We start from the raw sequence: 21,761 nt of genomic DNA on the forward strand, positions 1-21,761 counted from the left end.
TTGGGTATTGACACAAATAGTGTAATTAATTACTGCGACTAAATCAGAGACCTCTTCAGTTTAGGTAAACAATTCTAGAAGTATTTTGGAAAATGTTTTTGTGATTTTAAGCGAGAGTTATTGCTCAACAATGTGTATAAGACTCAATTCCTGAAGTGTTCTTTTTTTCCCTCCAGAATGAGTTAACAGGGACAAATCCATTGACTTGTGAGGTCAGTCATTAACCTCTTTTGTTTGTTTAAGCAAACTGGAATTGGATTCCAGTATACACAGTTATGTCAGTAAAAAGTACTAACTTATGAGTTGTTTTGTCTTATGGCTGAAATGAAGACTGAAAGTGTGAAAGATTTGGAAAGGTAAATTAAGGTTGAGGGAAAATAGGAAAGGCAGATAAGAAAGTTTAGGGACAAATGGAAGTTAGCTAAGCCTCTCCTGTCCCAAGGGAATACTAGTTTCAAATGGTTTAAGTTAAGTTGAGAGTGTGAGAAAGTATTTTAGAAACTGGAAATGTTATGTAGCTTGATTTGTTAATTATTAGCTCAATGAAATTTGGGACAGTCCTATCTGAAGGATATTTATTTGCTATTTAAGATTTTATGGGACTACAATTTAATATTGTTTTAAGCTCTGATTACAGGTATAGGTCACATGAAGCCAGTAGTGGAATGGCAGGCATTACAGGCTGAGAATTCTTAAAGGTGGATGTCTATGCCTGGGAAAGATTCTTGAAGACGACCTTGGACACAACCTAGGTAGGATCTTCCTGACTCTATTTCCCAATTCTGCTATTTCCTTTCAGAAAAGGAAAGTCCCCACCTGGTTACCCCTAAGCCCTGCTTTCAGCATCTAATGGCTATATGATTGGCTGACAGATATGACTCATGCCTGGAATCAAACAGAGCTAAGGAAGTTCTTACCTTCTGTTAAGATATATGATATTGTCCCTCTTTCCTTTCATAGCAAATTTATATTATCAAGAAGTTTTGTAAGCACGATGCTAAATCTATTAGGTAATAGATGAATACTGCAATATCTCTGAGTTATTATAATAGGATACAGGAATGAATAGCTTACAATTTTAACCTATGTTCATGACCAAATAAAGATTAGAAGGAGTATAGAGATAACATCCTCCAAAAGGAGGAAATGATTAGACAAAGTAATAAGGCAAAGATGTAATGTGATAAATGTCTAGGAGAAGGAAGAGATAGCAAATTTTGAAAAAGGCAATTCCCCTAAGAATTATATACATATGTGTATGATTGGCTCCAAAATTTATCAGTCATGGAAATTCAAGCTAGTAAGTGTGTTTAGGTAGTAAGATCTTAAATGTGGATTTTTGTACAAGAAAATTGTATGAGATAGTGGTACAAGTGAAATTATATCTCCTTTATTAAGGTATCTGTCTGATGATTTTAAAAGGAAGATGAGTTCAATTTATGGTTGGACCTTTATATTTTAAAGGACTCTTATACCAGGTACAAAATTTAGGTAAGGTTAGAAACAGTAGATGATAATATGAACTGAAATACTCTGAAGTTAAAAGAAGGAGAGCCAAATTTAAGTGATTAAGTTATATTAAGTTAGAATTGTCTGAGGATTTCTAGATCTGAACCAGAGAAGCAGAACTCTCTTTTACTATCTAGGAACCAGATAACCACAATCAGCCATCTGAAAAAAATTTTTTTTTTGCTTTAAATGGACATTGGAAATATGTAACTGGGATTTAAAGCTACTTTGTATTTGTACTGTTTGAACTTGGCCCTGAGTGGCTGGGACCTATGGTGTGCTGTTTTTCTCTCAATTATCAAATTACATGTGTTCTGAGAGCTCCTGTCAGATCTGACTACTTCTATAGTTGCCAACTTGTGGATATGGACTCCTTGATCCTTCTATCACATCTGATGATTGCCTGTGCTCCTGAGTGGACATCTGAGCCCATAGGACACCTTGCCCTCCGGTTTCAAAGAGCCTGAAGGGGACAGCATCAGACGCAGGCAACCTTCCCAAGAGCCTGGACCAGAACCTGAACGAAGAACTGCTCTTTCCCTTTCTGAGTCCATTGCATTCCCAAGACTGTTTACTTGTACCTTTGGTATCTTTAGCTTATTTTACTTAGGTGTTCTAGTTTCCCCCTTATGCTCCCTACTGATACCCTTTGCAACTTGCTCCCCCTGCTTGTTTACAAGTAGTTTATAATTACTGTGCATCTCTGGGGAAGTCCAAACACAGAAAAAAAAAAAAAAAACCTGAATCCACCTAGATAAGGATTTTTTTTTACAACTTTACCCCTGAGGAAGATAGAGGTTTTTCCATGCCTTAATTGGTCTTCAGGTGAAGCTTTCAGCTTACCTTTGACCAAAAGGAGGAAATGTGGAAAATATTATACTATTTTATATCATTTTTGTAATTTCAATAAGACTCAGGGCCTGAACTACTTAACCAGAAGAAAAGCCTGATCCTAACAGTCTCTTTGTTCTCTGAGTAAGCTCAGAGACATCTCTATCTTGTATCAACAAATCCAGATGGAGTATTCCTTGCTCTGTCCATGGCCATTAAGGGTGAAAACCTTGACCCCAGACACTATCTTGAATTATGTGACTTTTCCTTATCCTAATATTTTATGGGCATATACTATGTTGTGGAATGTTAATGGCCAATTAAACACAGAGATCCTGGGGCTACAAATCCAATTGACACTTTGACAACTATCTAATTTGTTGTATTTACAATCTATTTCATTAAGGAAAATCCTCTTCTTGTATCATGGTTAAACATACATGGGGGTCATAAAAATGAGGTCATACAGGCTTGCTAGCTCTGCTAAAATAACGTATATAAGTTTTCTCATTGCTTTGTTCAGGCAGCCAGAGTTATACTCTGACTCCTTGTACGTACAAGTAAGCTAGCTCCGCTATGCTTTAAGGGAAAATAATAAACAACATGGATTTTTCTATCACCTAGCTCTGTTGTTTCCTTCAACCAAATTTTCAGGTTTAACATTGTTAAGCACCTACTGTATGCCAGGCACTGTGCTAAGAGCTAGGGATACAAAAAGAGGCAAAAGACAGTCCCTGCTCTCATGGAACTTATAATTCATGTGTGTATGTGTGTGTGTGTGTGTGTGTGTGTGTATTCCCCAATTACATATTAAAAATCTTTAAACTTTTTTTAAGTTATGAGTTCCAAATTTCTTCCCTCCCTCCTCCCCTCTCCCCTTCCTAAGATGGTGAGCTATCAGATATAGCTTATACATGTGCAATTATGTAAAACATTTCTGTATTAGTAATTTTGCATAAGAAGACTCCGATACAAGAAAAAGAAAGTGAAAAATAGCCTGCTTCAGTCTGTATTCTCTGAAGGCAGATAGTATGCTTTATCATTAGTCCTTTGGGGTCGCCTTGGATCATTGCGTTGCTGACAATGACTTTATAATTTGATAGGGGTGACAACATGCAAAGAAATAGATACAAAGCAAGCTATACATAACATAAATAGGAAACCATTAACCACTTAAGGCCCTGGAATTGAGGGCTAGGAAAGGCTTCCTGCAGGAGGTAGGATTTTAGTTGGGACCTAGGGAGGTCAGTAGTAGTTGGAGCAGAGGGAGAACATTCCAGGCCTGGGGGACAGCCAGAGAGAATGCTGAGAGGTGGAGGCTTTGAGGTCTCTGGATGAAGAAGATTTTATATTTGCCTCCTAGGGAGCTCCTGGAGATTATAGAATAGAGGATGGCATGGTCAGACCTGAGTGTTAGAAAAACCATTTTGGTGGCTGAACTGAGGACCGGTTGGAGCAGGGAGGGACTGATGCAGGGGTGGGATGGGAGGGGGAGTAATTAACAAGTGATATGAACCAGAGTGAAATGGACCAGAGATGCTGCAGAGGTGAAATGGACCAGAGATGCTGCAGAGGTGAAATGGACAGGCTTTGGCATCACATTGGATCTGGTTGGTGGCTGAGAGATAGCCAAAGAGTCCAGGAAGACCCCGAAGCTGTGCACCTGAGGGCCTGGGAGGATGGGGGGGGGCGGGGCGGGGAGGCCTATACCAGGATAGGAAAGGTAGGAGGCAGAGAGGGTTGGGGGGAAAAAGTCAAGTTCCGTTTTGAACATGTAGAGTTTCAGATGCCCACTGGACAGAGGTCCGGCTGGAGATGCATGGAGGGTAGCAGAGAGCGGTCAGGCCAGGCAGATTTGAGAATCATCAGCATGAGGTCACTCAAACCATGGGAGCTGATGAGATGACCCAGAGAAGTGGGACAAAGGGAGAAAGGCAGAGGGTCCAGGACAGAACCCTGAAGGACACCCAAGTACAGAGAGCATGACCTGGAGGAGGGTCCAGCACGGGAGTCAGAGGAGGATCGAGTAGTCAGAGCGCGAGGAGGAGAACCCGGGGAGGCGGGGTGGGGGTCGTGGTCCCAAAAACCCAGAGAAAGGAGAGCGGGCCCAACGGCGTCTGAGGCTGCAGAGAACGGTGAGGAAAAGGCCCTTCTGTTCACTTCGCCGGGAGCTCGTCGAAGCCAAAAGCCAAGGGCTGGACCGGGTGCTCAGGCTGGAGTGGCTGGGTCCGGGGGGGGGGGGGGGGGGGGGAGGGGGAGGGGGAGGGGGGGGGAGGAGGAGGAGGGTAAGGGGGAGGAAGAGGAGGAGGAGGGGAAGAGGGAGGAAGAGGAGGAGGAGGAGGGGGAGGAGCGGGAGGAGGGGGAGGAGGAGGAGGAGGAGGAGGAGGAGGAGGAGCAGGAGGGGGAGGAGGGGGAGGAGGAGGTGGCGGAGGTGGTGGGGGTGGAGGAGGAGGAGGAGGAGGGGGAGGAGGAGGAGGAGAGGGAGGAGGAGGAGGGGGCGGAGGAGGAGGAGGACGGGAAGTTGGAGGAGGGGGAGGAGGGGGAGGGGGAGGAGGGGGAGGAGAGGAGGGGCAGGAGGGGGAGGAGGGGGAGGGGGGGGAGGAGGACGAGGAAGAGGAGGACGAGGAGCAGGAGACGGAGGGGGAGAGGAGGGGGAGGAGGAAGAAGGAGGAGAATGCGAGTTGGGAGCAGACCGGCGGGGCGGGGCCTGTGCACCCGGCTGCGAGCCGACAGGCACGCACGGAGGCGGGGCGGGATGGGGCGGAGTTCCGGAGTCCAGGCAGGACCCTGCCTCCTGGGCGGGTCCCACTAGCACATGGGCTCCGGAGAGTCACGTGGGCCACCGTCGCCCCGCCCCCTCCGCGCGTGGGTCCGTCGCGGTGCTCGGTGGGTGCGGACGTGCTGAGGCTCGCTTAGCACAGCCCGGCCCGATTGCCGTCTCCTGCTCGGCCCAGGCCCGCTCCTGCCTCCCCGCGCCGCCGCCCGTCGGAACCCCCGCCAACATGCCGATGTTCGTGGTTCAGACCAATGTGCCGCGCTCCGCGGTGCCCGACTCCCTGCTGAGCGAGCTCACGACGCAGCTGGCTAAGGCCACGGGCAAGCCCGCCCAGGTATGGGGGTGGGGGCCCCGGGGGGGGGTCGGGACGGGCCGGCTAGGTGGGGGGGCCCCGGGGACGGGATGGCGGCGGCGGCTCCTCCCCGGGCCCCGTGACACCCCCCACCCTCCTCCCGCAGTACATCGCAGTGCACATCGCGGCGGAGCAGCTGATGTCCTTCGGGGGCTCCTCGGACCCGTGCGCTCTGTGCAGCCTGCACAGCATCGGCAAGATCGGCGGGCCCCAGAACAAGGCGTACAGCAAGCAGCTCTGCGAGCTGCTCACCAAGCACCTCAAAATTCCCGGGGACAGGTGAGGGGGAGGGGGTGGCGGGCCTGCCGTGGAGCCGGGGGTGACTGAGTCATTCAGTGCCCTGCCCCCACCCCCGGGCCTCGGTGTCCCCTTCATGATTGGAGGCTGCTGGGCAGGCTGACCGCTGACTCCTACTCCCTGGGCCTTTTGGCTCGGGGCCCTCTCCAGCTTAAACTTTAAACTGGCCCCAGGCTCGGGGCGTGGGGGGGAGGGGAGGCCCTAGGGCCTGGAGGAGTTGGGGGGAGGGAAGGGCATCAGCCAGGGGCCTTGGTACCACGACGGGGGAGGGGCCACACAGGGTACCCCCCAGGGCCTGAGCACCCCCTTTCCTTCCTGCCAGGATTTATATCAATTACTACGACATGAATGCAGCCAACGTGGGCTGGAATGGGTCCACCTTCGCCTGAGCTCCCTTGCTGTGTGCACACCCTGGGCCCAAGCTTGTCCTTTGTGATCTGGTCTCTCCGTGGTTCTCGTGTAGTTGACAAACAATAAAATGCTTTTAGGTTAGGTGTGTGTGTTGGTGTGTTGGGGCAGAAGCTGACATTGGGTGCCCCTGGGCATCCTTGCCTGACAGCCGTGCTGCTGGGGTGGGAGGGGGGCAGGTGGGCAGCCTCCATCTCCCCAAGGCTGCTGCCCGGTTCCAATGGCACTCGAGGCTCTTCCCAGAGGCAAGCCCTCTGCCAGTCTCCTCAGGAGGACTGTGCCAGGGTTTGGAGGAAGGGGATGAGCTGGATTGTGTGGGTGGGTGGTGGTGGGGGGGCAGCCTCCAAGACAGTGAGGCCTGGAGTCCTGGCCTTGGGATCTGGTGGAGGGAGGGTCTGGTGGCAGACTTGGCTCCCAGACCCCCTTGCTTCCAAGTTAGGTCCAAGTTCCAAAAAGCTTGTTAAGGCCTGGCTGAGCTTGCTGCTCAATTGGGTCAGTGCCAGTTTGGGGGAGGGTTGGACCAGAAGCTGGGGGTTAGTGGTGGGATCCCAGGGCAGCTCATTTTACCCACTGATGCCCTCCAAGCACTAGGGAGGGTGTTGAGGTCTGGAGCCCTGGGATCCTCCCTCAGCTCCTCAGTATGAAGTGCCGTTGTAGCACAGGCACAGGAATCCCCTGGACAGCTGCCACCTTGGCCACCTTGGTTTGGTTGGGAGCACTCAAGGAGGGCCTCAGTGGCCTAGGGCTAGGGACAGGCCACCTGGCTTTGCTCTGCCCCCTTCCCCACCTCCTAACTGGTCCTGCATCAGTCTGGGGGCAGGCAGAGTTTGCAAACCCCCATGCGGCCTGGGCCATGAGGAGCCCCGGGTCACTGCCTTGGGCTCCTTCCAGAGAAGGGGCCTTTCTCGATGAAACAATGGGCTTCTTGTCCCCTCAGAGAGGGGTCTCGGCTTGGATTAGTGATGGAGGCCCACGTCCCATCCACTTAGAGCTGGGGAAACCCCGCTTGGGCCCCGGGCCGAGCTGGGGAAACCCCGCTTGGGCCCCGGGCCAAGCTGTGGGGCACGAGTGGGCCTCTCACCAGGCACCCGACCCTTTGGCCATCAGGAATATGGAGTCGGGAGGCAGCACGGTTAGGGTTAGAGTTGGCCTTCCGCTGCATCAGTTAAGTGCTGGCAGTGTGCTTGCCTACGAAGACCAGCCAGCCAAGGAAGCAGGGGTGGGGCTGAGTCACTTTACCCCCGGGAGGAGGAGCGCTTTGGGTTTTCGAGCATCTCTGATCATCCGTCCAGAGAAAAGAGGAGGTGGACATCATTCTCCCTGCTTTACGGCAAAGCAAGCAGCCTGCCAGAGGCTTGGTGACCACCCCACCAGGGTCTGGGGATAGGCACCTGGCACTGTTTGAGCCCTGCCTGCCTTGCCCCCTGCAGAGAAAGCGTGGGTGGAGTCCCAGCTATCCCAGTGAGATGTGGGAGCCCAGCCTGAGAGCTGGGGCGGGGAGAGCACCCCCGGCCCCTCAAGGTGCAGCGCAAAGCAAGGACAGAACTAGAGGGGAGCCCAGGTCGAATGCTGGGAGGGAGCACCCTGCTCCCCCTCCCCAAGGTGCAGCCCAAAGCAAGGACAGAGCCAGACGGGAGCCCAGGTCGAGTATTGGGGGGCAGCACCCCCAGCAAAGACAGCCAGAGCCAGGGGCTCCACAGCCTTCAAAGCCCTACTTGGGGGGGGGGGACTCTGGTCCCCCAGCCAAGCTCATCTGTAGGAAGGTCCGCTTACCCAGAGCTGGGCATCTGAGATAGATTAATCAGCAGGCATTAGAAAGTGTAGGAGGCTATTGTCGTAGGGTGCTGTTGAGGAAGCCTACACCCACCCTCCAAGCTCCTCTGTATTCCTTGTCCTGAATAGTGAGTACGATACAGGCCCGTGGGGGGTGCTCCAGTGCATACAGCGCTGGGTTCCTGCCTGAGATCTAGTTGATCCGGGTCAGCCTATGCTTTCTCACCTGTGATGTGAGGAAGCCCCAAGCCGCTCTCTGCTTTAGCTTGAGGCTTGTTGCTGCAGGCAGATACTCGCCATTGCTTTATTGAGGCTGGCTCTCCTTAGAGGCCCTCCCTTTCCTAGTTTTTGGCCCAACAAGGTGTGACTAGTGTGGGATGGCCATAGTCAGGCTGGCAAGGTGGCCTTCCTCCACTGAGGGCTGGGTTCTCAGCTTTCACACCTGGCAGGTGCAGGAAATTCAGAAGAGGCTTGACTGTGGCAAGGCCAAGTTAGCCACAGGCTAGGAGAGAGTATGTATGCATGGCAGGGGGACCTCTGATCGATAGGGGAGGGCAGGGGCCCCCAGGATAGCCAGCTGGATCTGGCCAGTCACTGACGCTTCTAAATCATCTTCCTTGAAGGGGCTCCAGCCTCCGGCCCAGCCTGGAAGAGGACAGCTCCCAACAGTGGGCCCAGCAAAGGCCTCACTGCCCCTTGGTTGTGCCTTCTTCTCTAGGCACTGGGTGGCATCGACTTGGCCTGAAGTTGTGCCAGGCTCTGTTTGGTCCGTTTCCAGTCAGCACTGGTGAGGCACCTACTATGTGCCAGGCACTGCATGGCTGCTTCCAGGATTTGCCCTCTCACAAATAGTCCTGGGGCAAAGGATTTGCCCCTTGGGGTGACCTTGCAACAAGAGTGGGCCAATGCAGCTGAATTCAATCCAGTGGACATTTAGAAAGCACCTACTGTGTGAGAGTCAGGGTGAGCAGACCCTGGGCTCCAGTCCTGCCTGGGCCACATCCTGGTTGTGTGACCTGGGCAATGCCTCAAGCCGTCAGTGTCCTGGGTGAACAGCAGAGCTGGTGCAGGTCTGGGGGGTTACCAGGAGCTCCCCAGGTCAATGCCTTCAGACTACCTTCTTTGGGAGGGGTGGCATGGAGGAGGCTAAATGAATGAGGTGGGGACATTTTGGTGGGGAGGGAGAGCAGGAAGGGCCTCCTGGAGGGCAGGTCTCTGGAGCCTTCCTTGGTGCCTGCCCTCCCACAGCCAGGCCAGCATTGGAAGCTTAGCCGCTGGATCGCCAGACCGGTCAGGTGGAATCTCAGAGATTTGAATTTCTTCAGTATTTCTCATTCCCTGGGGTTATTATCCCACTTGCTGGCCTTGATCCCAGTAAAGCCCTTTTTTTCCAAGGGTCACCCCTTATCTTGGCCTTCAAGGCCTCAGTCTGCCCACCCTAGTCTCTGGCTTCATCCTTCCCATGGCCCCTCCCTCTGGTCCTCTGCCATCCTCCTGCCCATAGACTGTCCAGCCTGTATACAGGTGGGCACATTGCTTTACAGGGTGCTCTCTCACTGACCTGCCCCTTTCTCATTGAGCCTGTTAAACCTGAAAACTTGGTTGAAGGAAACAACAGAGCTAGGTGATAGAAAAATCCATGTTGTTTATCATTTTCCCTTAAAGCATAGCGGAGCTAGCTTACTTGTACGTACAAGGAATCAGAGTATAAACTCTGGCTGGCTGAACAAAGCAATGAGAAAATTTATATACGTTATTTTAGCAGAGCTAGCAAGCCTGTATGACCTCATTTTTATGACCCCCATGTATGTTTAACCATGATACAAGAAGAGGATTTTCCTTAAAGGAATAGGGTTGTAAGGAATGTTGACAAAGGTCAGTTAATATTAATCGAGGTAGTCTTTCTTGGGGTTAGGGTCTCATCCCTTAAAGGCTAACAGGGGTGATAATGTCCTTAGGTCAGTCTAATCTGGCCTTGCTGACAGAGGTAAGGGTATTTCCTGAGCAAACTCTAGAGAACAAAGAAGCCCAGGTCCTGGATCTTCATCCAGTTACTCATTAATTCAGGCTCTGGGTCTAGTTGAAATTAAAAATGATATAAAATAGTATATTTTCCACAAGCCTTAAAGGGCCAGTCTTCTCCAGGCAGTCTCCTCAGGTACCCCAGTCCACACGGACCTCCCGCTGTCCTCTCTGCCTAGACACTGGCCTTTCCCTCCCTGTCAGCAGCCCACTCTAGAGCCTTTCCCTAGGGATCAGTGCTGAGGGCCAGGGGCTGGCAGCTTGCTTCTCCTTACCGGCTGGCCTCTGCCAACCTCAGAGCACTGTGGCCACTCATTCTTGCATCTTGGATGAGCATACAAGGTCATGAGTGAGTGCACAGAACCACAGTCCAGTGGCAGGAGGAGGCAGCTAGCTGGGTGTGTGTGTGTGTGTGTGTGTGTGTGTGTGTATGTGTGTGTGTGTACCAGGTTCATGCCACCTTGTGTTGGTAAGCAAAATGGGCTCTTATCACTTAGTTCAACCAAGTACCCTTGAAGAGTTTGGCTTTTGCTTCCTTTGAGTAATTTGGTGTATTTCATTGAGTCTTACTAAGTGCTAAGCCCCAGGCCCAAACCCCTATTAGGTGTTAACCTAACCTATGTGGATGTGACCCCAGGGTCCTAAGGGGAGGGGGTAACTCAAGAGCCAATCGTAGCAGCCTAAGTTCTGGTCATTCAGATGATGTTAGATGATGACTACGTCTGAAACCCTATAAGAAGAGAAGACAGAGCCATTTGCGCAGGGCTCTCACTCTTGATGGTGACTCTGGGCAGCTGTAGCTAGGAGCCCTCCAGCTTGTAACCTGGATGCTGAGATTTTGTTAAACTCTGGTAACTGTATTGGGATTTGAATCAGACAAGGTCTGTCTGTTGATGATTGTACTTTGTTTGTATTTTGCTCTGAAGTTCAGGGTGCTGGATTTTTCCCCGGAACTAAGTGAATGATATTTGTGTGCTGAATTAAAGTAAGCTTGTCAACCCCTTCACCTTGCTTTCATTAGTTAAGCAGATCAAAAGAACCTGTGCTTTTGCAGCGTGCTGGTAACATTCTTGTTGTTGGGGTTGTGTTGGTCTTCCACTCCCACAGCAGCTGCTAGCCGGATTGTTGAAACACACCTTTATGGAGGGGAGAGGATTTGATGTACCGCCCCCCTTCCCTCCCCTGTCCTCCAGCTCCCAGCTTTGTGGACATGTCCATGTCATCATGTAATCCCAGACGGGAAAGGTTAATGTGTGAATTCTTTTATCCCTTTATGAATTATGAACCCCTCTGTCTGACTGAGTTGGAGGGGGGCACCCAATGATTTACTGATTGGCCTTGGTGGTCCTTTAAGACAATGGGATAGTTTGAGTTCAGACAGACTGGAGGGAGTTTGGGGGGGAACTCACTCGTTTTCTGATGCTACACCCAGCGCTGGGGGTGGAGGGGCCTCAAGAAAGCTGATGGGGCTGGGAGAGCAGTAAGAGGCAGCTGCCACAAGGGGTTTGCTCAGGACCAAGGGAGGAAGGGGCTGATCAGCAAAGGGAGTGCCAGGACGGATGCTCTGCCGCTAAGCTTCCTACCCAGAGACCATGGGCCCCAAGGTAGCCATTTTATATCTCCTTTCACTGCTTGGGTTCCCTCTGTGCGTAGGGATAAGAAATAGAGATTTAGTTCTTGTGCCACAGTACTATTTCTGGCTGGGGGCTCAGAGCTAAAACTAGAGAGAATTACAGAGATCCTTTTGTTACAGCTCTCCAGAGGAGTCTTCTAGTCAGCTGACAAACATGTGCCAGGCACTATGCTAAACGCTGAGGAAAACAGAGCATAGGGAGAATGTTTATAGATATGGAAGCAGCTGGGGGTGTCAAGGTGTGCAGAACATGGCGGCTCAGGAGGGAGAGAGACCAGAGTTCAAATTTTGCCTCAGACGCCTCCTAGCAGTGTGACCTTTGGAAGCCCTGGAGGAGACATTATTACCTGTGACAGAGACAAGGGGCCAATTCACCTGAGGGGAACAAGGACAGGAGACAGGCAGGCAAGAAAGACAGAGAGAGAAAGGGAGAGAGACAGAGAGAGTGAGAGACAGGGACAGAGAGATACACACAGAGACAGAGAGATTGAGAGAGACAGGCAGGTAAGAGAGAGAGAGAGAGATAGGAGAGACAGAGACACAGAGAGAGGAGAGGGACACAGAGACACACACAGAGATGGGGGGGCGGAGAAGGACAGAGACAGGTAGAGAGACAGGGACAGAGACAGAGACAGAGAGAGAGAGAAACAGGGAGCTGCCCAGAAGGAAGGAGGGAGGGAGGAGGAGGGGATGGTCCGGACACAGCAGCTTGTGGCTACAGGCCCTGACCCTCGGGAGCCACTGGCACCCAGGACGCAGGGCACAGAAGGGCAGAGCGGATAGCGGCTATTGTCTGCCGCAGCCCTGGGGCAGGGCAACCCCCGCCCCCTTCCCTCACCCCCGCCCCTCTCTGACCACGAGGTGTCTCACTGGGCGGGGGGTGGGAGGAGGAAACGGGAGGAGGGGGCGTGGCCGCCCAGCCCAATCGGAGACATCCGCGTCTCCGACCAGCCAATCGGAGCTCTGGCCCGCCCCGCGGCTGGCCTCCCGGCTCCCGGCCTCTGCAGCTCCAGTGGTTCCGGACTCACTGGCCCTGCTCGACTCCCATCAGCCGATCCCGGAGCTAGTGATCGCCGCGCCGCCCTCTCCCGCCCTGCCCCTGGGGCCCCTGGCGGAGTGAGCCCCATCCCTTCCCGCCGCGGCTGGGGACCAGCCGCCGGTCCTTCTGCCAGACAGTCCTTCCGCTGAGCCCCAGTCCAGACGCCCCGGGAAGGGCGCTCCCGGAGCCCCCACCGCGCAGTCCGAGCCCGTCCGGCCGCCATGCCCTTCGTGGAACTGGACACCAGCCTGCCCGCCGCCCGGCTGCCCAGCGGCCTGAGCCAGCGCCTGTGCGCCGCGACCGCGGCCGTGCTGGGCAAGCCCCAGGACGTGAGTGCGCCCAGGGCGTGGGGCCCCCGGCCGCCTTCATCCGGCCTCCAGGCTGAACCCTGACCCCTAGAGCCCCGGCCTCCTGGCTGGTCCCTGGCCTCCCAACCGGCCTCCAGCTCCTAGAGCCCCGGCCTCCGGTTTGGCCCCTGGCCTCCAAAGCCCCAGCCTCCAGACTGGCCCTAGTTTCCTGGCCCAGCCCCTGGTGTTCTTGACCCTTAGCCACCTTCCTTGCCTGGGCTTTCACCTCAAGTCTCCCTCTTGTACTTGGCCCTTGCTGCCCACAGATGTGGCTCCTCCTGGCCGGCCTCTGCCATTCATGGCCCAAGACTCTTTCCCTGCAGCCATTATTGGCCTGTCTCTGTACTGGGCCCCTGCCCCTGATCCTTGCCCTATGGCCTGGGTCTCCCTCTCCTCCCTGATTCTGGCCTCTAAAGCCCTGGGCCCCTGCAGCTTCTATCTGGGCCTCCCTGCCGTCTTTGGCCTGGGTTAGAGTTGGAGGCACACTTCTGCCTGGGCCTCCCCGCTCCCCTCTGCACTGGTGCCCCATCTCTGCCTCATCCCTGGTGACCCCCTTCCCCCTTCCCCCTTCTCTGCAGAGAGTGAATGTGACTGTGAGGCCAGACCTCACCATGATCCTCAGCGGTTCGGGCGACCCCTGTGCCCAGCTCATCATCTCCTCCATTGGTGTGGTTGGCACAGCGGAGGAGAACCGAGACCACAGCGCCAAGTTCTTTGAGTTCCTCACCAAGGAGCTGAGCCTGAGTGAGGACCGGTAGGTCCCAGCCCTGGGAGCTCTAGGGGGATCCCCAAACGCTTGCACTGGAGTCCCAAGTCAGGACGCTCACTTTCCGGTGTGGCCTTGGCAAATCACGTATTGACTCTGGGTCTCAGTCTGGTCATCTCTGAAAAGAGGCCATTGCACTAATTGGCCTCTGAGGCCCTGCCCAGCTCTGGAGCTTCTGACCCTTAGATGCTTGGAGTCCAAGGAGCCTTCCTCCTTAAGCTTTCTGGGGTGCTGAAAAAGAAATGGCCTCTCCGTTCCTCCTGCCTAGCTGGGTACCGCCTGCACATGCCCCAAGGGCCCTCCCCCAGGCCAGTTTGTGACCTTTCCCCAGTGCCCTCAGCCACGGTGCTCAGCAGGGGATAGGGAGGCCTCTGTCCCAGCCCAGGGTGCTGGGGTCCCAGGGCTGAACCAGCTCAGTTGGTGCCGACAGAGAAATCCTCCCCTGCCTGAGAATGATGACCACAGTACTGAAGCACGTAAAGATGGATGGGCACTTTATGGATACTATCTGCAGCCTTGGGAGGCAGGCACCGTTATTACCACCCCCATTTACAAATGAGAAGACTGAGGCAAACAGAGCCTAAGTGGCTTGCCCAGGAAGTGTCAGAGCAGGATTTGAACTCAGGGCTTTGCTGACTCCAGACCTGGTGCTCCCTATCGGGGGTGGTGGTGAGCCACAACGACCCAGGCTGATCCTTTTAGGGCTAGGGCCATTTGGGACTAAAGGGGACACCAGGCCCTTTTCTCTTTCCATAGTTACAGATTTCTCTGCTTTGGAGTATAGGAGTGTAGCTGAGTGAGAGGTTCCAGGCTGGACGGGGAGCCCAGAGACCCAGGTTCTAATCCTGGCTTGGTCTCTGGCTGCCTCTGCCCGTGACAAATGGCTGAGTCTGTCTGGGGCTCACCTTCCCCATCTTTAGAATGAAGAGGCGAACCAAGGTCCCCTGACAGGGCAAAGCTTTCCTGAGGGTGTGTGAGGGCCATTTCCTTCTGTCCCCCTCCCCACTGATGGACAGATAGGTGGCTGGCAGATGGCAGTGATGGCTGCTTGGGGTGGGGGGTTTCTCCTTGCCTTCAGTCCATTTACTGGACCCACAGACCCAGGAGGAGGGAGAAGGTTGTGCAGTAGTCAGGGGCTAACCTAGCCAGCAGGCAGAGGCCTGACCTGGCCCCTGGCCCTCCCTCCTGCCTCCCTGGGTGCTGCATGCACAGGCTCCAAAGAATAGCTTGGGAGGCTGTGGGAGCCGGGACGAAGGGCTCTGGGTGACAGTGACTGGCCCATACTCTTCCTTCCTGCAGAATTAACATTCGGTTCTACCCCCTGGAGCCTTGGCAAATTGGCAAGAAGGGCACAGTGATGACGTTTCTGTGAGCAGCCCAGAGACGGTGCTGATGGACCAGCGAGTCTCTGCCCGCCCCCGCAGAAGCCTAGGATTCTCTTTAGGGCAAGCAGAATAAAACGGAGCCCTGTGTTTGGTTGAGCACTGACTTGTTTTTCCCAGGCCCAGAGTTGGAGGCTGATGGGGTGGGGTTGGCTGGAGGTGTTCCTGAGAAGGCCCCATCCATGGCAAGGTCACCAGCAGAGCTCACCCCTGGGCTCTGAATCCCTAACCAGGCACAATCTCAGCAAGGGAATGGCCATCCTCAGGGCTTCGACCACCCTGGAGGACGGCCGGGCGCAGAGGGTTCAGCTGGACTGACTCCTCCCATCTCCCCTCCAGGAGGGACAGTGGATGTCTCCATACTGTCCAAAGCCCGGGCTGCTCAGCCTGAGTCAGGGTGTGAGAAGGCAGCCAGGGCTGGTGAATGCAGAAAGGCCAGGAGTGGGCCCCGAAGGTACTGCCGAGTGAGCTGGAGTCCGGGCCCAGCTGTGGAACTAGCCTGCCCGCTCATCTACAGTCCTCAGGAGGCACTGGTACAGTCCAGACAGCTCCTGTGAAGGGGACCATGCAGCTGGCTTGAGGGCCTGGGGGGTCTCCATGCTGAGGGTTGGAACTGCGTCCCAGATTGGGCCTGGGGTCTCCATGGGCCTGGGCTGCTTTAGTTTCCTCCTTTCCCTCATTGTGAAAGTGCCCCGTGTCCGACTCATCGTCAGCTCCCATGGCCTTTTCTCCTTCCTCCTCCTCCTAGGCCTGGTGGCCTTTCCCTCACTGTCCTCACTCATCCTCCCCTTCAGTATCTGCTCTCTGTGCCTGGTCCCCCTCCCACCATTAGGTGGTGGTGTTTGCCAAGGCTCAGGCTGGAGCACTCCCCTCCTTTCTACCCCCCACAGTCTTGCCCATTCTCTGGGCTGCCGTCCTCTGTGCAAATAACCCCCAAGTCCATTGGTCCAGCCTTCATCTCCCAAAACTCCAGCTGACTCCCTGTACCCTGATGGGGACCAGACTGACCTACGCCAAACCAGAACATGTGGCAGCAGGCTAGAGCGTTGGGCTCAGCTGAGCCAGATGGAATGAAGTGGGGATGATGGGCAGACTTTCTCATGTTTGGACGTGAAGGAAAGATCACCTTCGCACCAATGAGGTGGGGGACACCAGCCTAAACTGTGGTGTCTCTGGAAAAGGTGGCAGGCTGGCTCCTGGCCATGTGGGCTGCGGTGGCCTCAGAGTGAGCCCCATGAGAGAGGAGAGGCATGGCAAGCGGGGGTGTCCTGCTGCACTCTGACCTGTTGTACTGGGGGCCTCCCGATGGTCTGTGGACGGCAAACAGGAGGGGAAGGGCCTAGGCCTTTAACCTGGAGAATAGTTATTAATAACAACTAGCATTAGGTGCTGGACAGAGCTCATTTGACCCTCTCAGCAGCCCCATGAAGTATGCGCTATCTCCCTTATACAGATGAGGAAGCTGACTTGCCCAGGGTCACCCAGCTAGGCAGTGTCTCAGGTGGGATTTGAACTCGGCTCTTTGTGATTCCAATGCATCTCTCCCCCGCATTGCATCACCTTGCTGCCTTTAGCTGAGGGGGGGGGGTGCGGTGAGGGGGATATGACAGCTATCTGCGTCCAGGGCCTCGAGGGCAGTCCTGTGGACGAGGGGCGACTCGTGCTCCTTCTGGCCCCAGAGGACAGACCCAGCAGCAGTAGGTGGGAGTAAAGAGGCAGGAGACTCATTGGAAGGGAGGAAGGTGCCACCAGTGCCACTGCTCTGGGTGATTTGGTGCAGGCTAAAGTGAACAGTGGTACAGGCTTGGGACACATGTCCGGAAGGGTGCGTGGATTTTCTTATTTAGCTTGTGCCAATGAAGGGCGCAGGAATGAGGAGAAGGGGCTGCACTAGGGAGCGTGGTGAGCCCCACCAGACACGGACAAGGAATGGGCTCTCCACACTTTGGCCGGTGGTATCGACAAGTTTGTCATTCAGCCTCGTCTGACTCAACGTGACCCCATTGGGGACTTTCTTGGCAGAGACTGGAGCGGTTGGCTACTTCCTTCTCCAGCTCGTCTTACAGATGAGGAAACCGAGGCAAACAGGGTGAAGTGACTTGCCCAGAGTCACCCAGCTAGTGTCGGAGGGTGCATTTGAACTCCGTTCTTCTTCACTTAGACCCAGGGCTCCATCCACTCCGCCACCTAGTGGCCCAGTTTATGCTTCTTCTAAGCCCAGTCTCTTTATTCTAAGCCAGCTGACTAGACCTTGGGTAGAGGACACAGAGGAGGGCCGGCCCCCATCAGCAGCTTTGAAGGAGCTCTCTCTGAGACACAATGAAAAGCAACATAGTGTTGTGCTAAAGGCAGAACGGCCGATCTAGAACGTAACGGTGTCCGTCCCCAAGACTCACTTTGAGCAAGAGGCCAATGGAGAAACGGCACTAACTGACCTAAATTAGTGGGGCATGACTGGGTAAGATTCATTTCATGTTTGAGAAACACTGGCAGAAGTCCGCTTTACAACATCTTACACCGTAATAAATGCCAAAAAGATAAATGGATTCAACGCGAAATGTCCAAGAACGAAAAAGAGAAAAGGGAAGGAAGGTGGTGCCTGTCACAACTCTGGCTGGGGGAGGATTTAAGCCAGGCAAGAGGCAGAGGTAATCGCCAAAGACAAAGTGAGCAATTTTGGTGACAGAAGAAATCAATGGCTTTCTGCCCAGAAGACTGCTTGAGTGGGTACCCCTATGCTTCTTGTGCACACCTGCACACCCAGCAAAAGAAAGCCCATGTTAACCTACAGGGAGTGATGCACAGAAAGCCCTGCCCACAGCCCGGGGGCAAGGGGCAAGGCGGGGGGAGGGGAGGTCCTCCAGAAAGACAATGACAGCAGCACCAGGGCTTGCTTGTAAGGCTGGGTGGGTCTGCTGGCAGAGAGAGCAGAGGTTCCTGAGGCTACTGGGGCGTGCCACGGTGCAGAGTGCTGGGTCGGGAGGCACTAACAAATCCAGCCTCAAATGCTTCCTGGCTGGGTGACCCTGGGCAAGCCGCTTTGGCTTTGCCTGAGGTGGTTGGCTGTAAGATGGGGACAAGAACAGTGTCCACCTTGCAGGGTTGTTGTGAGGGTCAAGTGAGAGTATTTGTGCCCCAGCCTCTCTGGGCACAGCCTCTCTAGACGCCCCCAGCCTCTCTAGACACCCCCTGCCTCTCTGGGCGTCCTCGGCCTCTCTGGGCACAGCCTCTCTAGACACTTCCTGCCTCTCTGGGCATCCTCGGCCTCTCTGGGCGCAGCCTCTCTAGACACCCCTGGCCTCTCTGGGCACAGCCTCTCTAGACACCCCTGGCCTCTCTGGGCACAGCCTCTCTAGACACCCCCTGCCTCTCTAGATGCCCTTGGCCTCTGTGTGCACAGCTTCTCTAGACACCCCCGGTCTCTCTGGGCACCCTCTCTGAGCACGGCCTTTTTAGGCTAGGGTTCCTTCTCTTCCCCTCCCCCTCTCTGGGGAGTGCCTTGGCAAGCCCTCCCTGAGGGCAGTGACACAGTAGGCGCCTAATCAGTGTTCGAGCTGGCAGGCCCAGGCTCAGGGGAGGTTCCAGGGAGGGGCCTGGCCAGAGCCAGGGGGTGGGGGTGTGCAGCCAGCACCAGGGCCAATCTGGCAGCGCCCCAGGTACACAGTAGGCGCCTACTCTATGCGGGCCTCATACAGAGCTGGGGCCAGAGCGCCCCCTTGCGGGGCTTGGCCGGGCAGGAAAGGAAGGTTCTTCCCTGCAGAAGGCGGGGGCAGCAAGCAAGGTCCGGCCCGGGTCCGCCCCCCAAGGTCACTTCCTGTCGTGATCCCTCCTACTTCCGGCTCCCCACCCCGCCCCAACCAGCACAGACCTAACGACTCCGCCGTCCCGCTACCAGCACGAGGTAGGGTCCCCGCCTGGTGGAGGGCGGGGCGGGGAACCGGCTCCTTCTCTGCGTGCTGAGGTCACTTCCTGTCTTCTTCCCGCCTCCTTCCTTCGGAGAGGCTAAGGGCAAGCTCACTTCCGTCCGTGGATCCGCCCTCTGACGCGACTCACCCACCGCCCGGAAGCAATCCCTGGCTGGGGCCGCAATGATGTCACCAGCAGTCCCCCGCCCTTTCCCTCTCCGATTGGCTCAAATCGTCCGGAGCAACAGCCAATCAGCTCGTCCGTTGTTGGCCGCCTCCCGCGGCTTTTGCTCTCCCTTCTGCGCCTGCGCGAAGCCGAACCGAGCCGGGATGCTCAGAAACGGTTGTCAGGACACCCAGGTGGGTGCCGTGGGGGTGGGGCTGGTCGGGTTACAGGGTTCGGGGGCCAGGGTCTTCCCCTCCCCTGTGTCACGAGGGAGCCCCAGGCTGTGCAGCCCCTGCGACACCTTCCCGCCGTGCCGTAGTTTCCCCCGGTGTCACAAGAGGGCCCCTGGTGCTGCAGCCCCGTGGCCTCCTCGTGCCCTGCCTCAGTTTCCCCCGGTGTCAGTCCCGTGCAGTCAGTGTCTCAGCCCAGGGAGGACATTCGGAGTCCAGGGAAGGGGGATGACACAGATCCCAGGCCGTGGAGGCCGAGGCCCCGGGCCCTGCCCCCTTCTTTTCCGCGGGTCTCCGGACTGAGGGACGGTGGGGAGGCTGTCCGAAGGAGAAGAGGCAGCGGAGCAAAGGCGCGGAGGCGGGGGCAGAGCCCTAGAGGCGTGCCTTCTGCTCCCCGTGGATGGGCTCCTCTCCGGCCCGGACCCTCAGCCTGGGCGACCCCTCCCCTCGTTGCTCACCGCCGGCCTCCCCAGGCTCCTTCCTGGAGCCGCTGCCCCCGTGCGTGTGAGTGTGTGAGTGTGTGTGTGTGTGTGTGTGTGATGGGGGGACCCTGCCCCCTCCTCTTGGCCCGGGGCAGCACAATCAGAGCCATGCCAGGAGCGCGCCCTGCCCCCCAGGCTTCCCCCACTTTAGGGCCGAGGCTGGCCACGGGTCATAGGCGTCACTGGGGGGACCGCTCGGGCGGGCTGGCCTGGGTCCGGTCCTGCGCCCACCAGCCTCCTCGGCCCCTCAGGTGCTGCCGGTGCCCGGGATGGAGGGCAGGTCTGCGTGTGGCGCGGGCACGAGCCGGGGCTTTCTGCTTTGGCTGATTGGGGGTGTTTAGCCCTGGGAGGCGGTGGCCTGGCCCGGGGCGGGGGGGGGGGGGGGGGCGGCCGGCAATCCTCTGGTCTCTCTTGTCGGCTCTCAGGTGTGACCTCCTGCCCGGACAGGGCATTGTCGAAAGAACGGTGCCTCCGCCCTCTGCCAAGATGGTGAGTGCCCGGCCCGGGGCCCTGGTGCCCCTGGCTCTGAGGACCAGGGCGGCGGCTCATGGTGGTGCCCCTGCTGGGGCGCTTGGGGAGGACGGGGGATCCTCACAACAGCCCTGGTGGGGAGGGGCCGGACCCCGAGGTGAAGGAGGTTAAGTGACTGCCCAGCTCGGCAGGCGTGGGATTGAGCTCAGGGCTTCCTGCCCTTGGTCCACTCGGACCATCAGTCCAGGTGTAGATGCGGGATGTGCCCTCGAGGATGACGGCTCCCTCCGCCCGCCCCTACCAGCGCTGACGAGGAAGTCAGGGTTGGGGCCCCTGGGGCCCGTACCTCCCCACGTTGTCAGCATCTCCCGGGGCCCCCAGCGATGGCCCAGCCGGTCGTTTGGGGCCTCTGGGGGCAGAACCACCGTGCTCCGGGTCACTGGCTGGGCCGACGTCCGAGGGCAGCTGCGTCTGTGTGCCTCGCTCTTTGTAGATCCGCATAGCGGCCTTGAATGCCAGCTGCGCCGTGGAGGACGACCACGAGGGGACCTTCAAAAGCCACAAGACGCAGACCAAGGAGGCGCAGGTAAGCACGTGGCTCCTCCTGTCCCGCCTGTGCCCGGGCCGACCCGGCGCTCCTGCTGATTGCGGCCTTTCCTAGGAAGCCGAAGCTTTCTCCCTGTATCACAAAGCCTTGGACCTGCAGAAGCATGACCGCTGGGAGGAGTCGGAGAGAGCCTACCAGGAGCTGCTGGAGATCCGTCTGCTGCGGGAGGTGAGACCCTGGCCCCGGGGGAGCGGTGGGGGAAGAGAAGGAGGGGGAGGAGGGGGAGGAATGAGAGGGGGGAGGGGGAAGGGGAAGAGATGGAGAAGGAGGAGGGGAGGGAGGAGGGGGAGGAATGAGAGGGGGAGGGGGAAGAGGAAGAGAAGGAGGAGGAGAGGGAGGAGGGGGAGGAATGAGAAGGGGGAGGGGGAAGGGGAAGAGATGGAGGAGGAGGGGAGGGAGGAGGGGGAGGAATGAGAGGGGGAGGGGGAAGAGGAGGAGAAGGAGGAGGAGAGGGAGGAGGGGGAAGGGGAAGAGATGGAGAAGGAGGAGGGGAGGGAGGAGGGGGAGGAATGAGAGGGGGGAGGGGGAAGAGGAAGAGAAGGAGGAGGAGAGGGAGGAGGGGGAGGAATGAGAAGGGGGAGGGGGAAGAAGAGGAGAAGGAGGAGGAGAGGGAGGAGGGGGAGGAATGAGAGGGGGAGGGGGAAGAGGAGGAGAAGGAGGAGGAGAGGGAGGAGGGGGAGGAATGAGAAGGGGGAGGGGAGGGAGGAGGGGGAGGAATGAGAGGGGGAGGGGGAAGAGGAGGAGAAGGAGGAGGAGAGGGAGGAG

General features: G+C 56.1%; 3 protein-coding genes across 3 annotated transcripts in view; all 3 read left to right on the plus strand.

Annotated features, from left to right (window-relative positions):
* Window positions 1-5,169: 5,169 nt before the first annotated feature.
* MIF (macrophage migration inhibitory factor) lies at window positions 5,170-6,257 on the plus strand. The gene is made up of 3 exons (XM_036769393.1): window positions 5,170-5,450; window positions 5,575-5,747; window positions 6,088-6,257. Exons 1-3 carry the CDS (start codon window positions 5,343-5,345, stop codon window positions 6,152-6,154), a joined length of 348 nt encoding a protein of 115 aa, XP_036625288.1. The 5' UTR covers window positions 5,170-5,342; the 3' UTR covers window positions 6,155-6,257.
* A 6,324-nt stretch (window positions 6,258-12,581) lies between these two features.
* Window positions 12,582-15,234, plus strand: DDT (D-dopachrome tautomerase). Its single transcript, XM_036749862.1, has 3 exons — window positions 12,582-12,969; window positions 13,566-13,741; window positions 15,053-15,234. The coding sequence occupies exons 1-3, from the start codon at window positions 12,862-12,864 to the stop codon at window positions 15,123-15,125; spliced, it is 357 nt and encodes a 118-aa protein (XP_036605757.1). The 5' UTR covers window positions 12,582-12,861; the 3' UTR covers window positions 15,126-15,234.
* A 4,095-nt stretch (window positions 15,235-19,329) lies between these two features.
* The window catches only part of CABIN1 (calcineurin binding protein 1), a 132,246-nt gene continuing 129,814 nt past the window's right edge, over window positions 19,330-21,761 (plus strand). Inside the window, exons 1-4 of the mRNA XM_036736470.1 lie at window positions 19,330-19,400; window positions 20,344-20,407; window positions 20,883-20,975; window positions 21,051-21,164. Of these exons, the coding sequence (XP_036592365.1) occupies window positions 20,405-20,407; window positions 20,883-20,975; window positions 21,051-21,164 (210 nt within the window). The 5' untranslated portion in view covers window positions 19,330-19,400; window positions 20,344-20,404. The remainder of the gene's footprint in view (window positions 19,401-20,343; window positions 20,408-20,882; window positions 20,976-21,050; window positions 21,165-21,761) is intronic.

Source organism: Trichosurus vulpecula, chromosome 1, assembly GCF_011100635.1.
Source record: "Trichosurus vulpecula isolate mTriVul1 chromosome 1, mTriVul1.pri, whole genome shotgun sequence".
Lineage (NCBI taxonomy): Eukaryota > Metazoa > Chordata > Mammalia > Diprotodontia > Phalangeridae > Trichosurus > Trichosurus vulpecula.

What these genes read in the sequence shown, in the direction of transcription:
- MIF (XM_036769393.1), top strand. Translation starts at nt 5,343, where the DNA reads ATGCCGATGTTCGTGGTTCAGACCAATGTGCCGCGCTCCGCGGTGCCC. An exon ending in CCACGGGCAAGCCCGCCCAG is followed by an intron (nt 5,451 to 5,574) that starts GTATGGGGGTGG and finishes CTCCTCCCGCAG; the next exon opens with TACATCGCAGTGCACATCGC. An exon ending in CTCAAAATTCCCGGGGACAG is followed by an intron (nt 5,748 to 6,087) that starts GTGAGGGGGAGG and finishes CCTTCCTGCCAG; the next exon opens with GATTTATATCAATTACTACG.
- DDT (XM_036749862.1), top strand. Translation starts at nt 12,862, where the DNA reads ATGCCCTTCGTGGAACTGGACACCAGCCTGCCCGCCGCCCGGCTGCCC. An exon ending in TGCTGGGCAAGCCCCAGGAC is followed by an intron (nt 12,970 to 13,565) that starts GTGAGTGCGCCC and finishes CCTTCTCTGCAG; the next exon opens with AGAGTGAATGTGACTGTGAG. An exon ending in CTGAGCCTGAGTGAGGACCG is followed by an intron (nt 13,742 to 15,052) that starts GTAGGTCCCAGC and finishes TCCTTCCTGCAG; the next exon opens with AATTAACATTCGGTTCTACC.